At 39.0% G+C, this 1,508-nt stretch overlaps 1 protein-coding gene across 1 annotated transcript in view; it reads right to left on the bottom strand.

Annotated features, from left to right (window-relative positions):
- Positions 1-228: 228 nt before the first annotated feature.
- syt2a (synaptotagmin IIa) overlaps positions 229-1,508 on the bottom strand; it is an 8,286-nt gene continuing 7,006 nt past the window's right edge. The window contains exons 7-8 of the mRNA XM_030769010.1: positions 866-999; positions 229-444 (exon numbers count right to left, since the gene is read on the bottom strand). Of these exons, the coding sequence (XP_030624870.1) occupies positions 229-444; positions 866-999 (350 nt within the window). The remainder of the gene's footprint in view (positions 445-865; positions 1,000-1,508) is intronic.

Here is a 1,508-nt window from a genome sequence, read left to right on the forward strand (position 1 = left end):
CTTTGCATTTCATTTAAGTATAGGACATAAATATGAAAATGGTCTAATACTACCTACCATCATGATTATCATTAATATTGTATTATTTATGTATGTATTTATTTATTTATTTTTTATTTTACAAATTAGTAGTCAGTGCCATGCAGTGCTAGGTGTGTTGGAGATGGTTGGGGTTGATGGAGATCGGTTGGAGGTTGAGAAAGGGGAAAGGGTGTAGGGGTGGGAAGGTTACTTCTTGGCAGTCAGTGCAGCCAAAGCAGCATCAACTTCCTCCTCTGGTTTAAGTGGGTGCCACTGGGCGATGGGGCGGCGTGGGTTGGCCAGCATGTCTGACCAGTGCCTCAGCTCAGTGCCCGTCGCCTTACTGCCCACCCAGATCTTCCCAATGGCATCGTTCTTGCCAATCTTATCGTAGTCTAGCACTGTGATGATCGCTTGGATTTTCTACATGTCAAGAGAGAAAAATGCTTGAAAATATGTCGTTTAGAAATGTGTATGCATGCACAACATTACTTGACTCATTCTGTTTGTGAGCTTTATATGTCACATGGTTTGCAATGTTCACAATGTCAGGATCAGGTCAAATAAATCATTTAAGATGAGTCGTAAAATCATTGTCCGGCACAAGCTGATGGAACTGGACATGAAATGTATATGTTATGTTTTAACAATCTGCACTTGATCACACAGGAATTAAGCCAAGGCTCAGTCTGAGCAAGTTTTGACAAGTACTCAGTAATAATGAAACAAGGATTATATTTTTAAGAAGAAGTCAAAGCCATGATAATGGAATGTGTCATATATGGCAGTAAAATGAAAGCATTGGACACGTGTGCTGATACGTATGACATTTCTTATACTCTACCTGCATCTGGTCCTGAGGAATCTCAAAGCTAAAGGACTCATTGTAGTACGGGTTCAGCGTGTTCTTCTTCACCGTAGTCTTCTTTTTCTTCAAACGTTTACCATTCTGGAGCAGGTGAATCTTCACATAGGGATCTGATCATCAAATCAAGATCATCAAACTGAGCTCACAGGACGTTTCATACAATTACTATACTAGATTATCTAATATGTTATTTGAAGCTGTAGGTCATAAGGAATTAAATCTGTAGTATACTGCACGGGGGTCATAAGGACTATACCTGTGGCACACCAGTACTGCGCGTCATAAGAAATTATACCTATAGTATACTTGCACTGTAGGTGATAGGTATTATACCTGTAATATACCTTTAATATCACTCTATTCATAGGTTAAACTTAAATATAACCCATTAACTGAAATGTAAGGGTATGCTAGAAATTTGGTGAGAATATAGAATCCATATGTGAAGCAAACTAAGTAGTTCAATCAGCAGCAGCTGCAAAGTTGTAAGATACCAGCAGATGGAGCTAGTAGCAACATGTAAAAGTGTATGTACATATGCTTGTGTGTGTGTGTGTGTGTAAGTGTATGTGTGTGAGTCAGTGAATGTGATCATTTCTGCTTGAATGAAACAGAGAGC

The sequence above is a fragment of the Chanos chanos genome, chromosome 3 (assembly GCF_902362185.1).
Source record: "Chanos chanos chromosome 3, fChaCha1.1, whole genome shotgun sequence".
In the NCBI taxonomy this organism is placed as follows: Eukaryota; Metazoa; Chordata; class Actinopteri; order Gonorynchiformes; family Chanidae; genus Chanos; species Chanos chanos.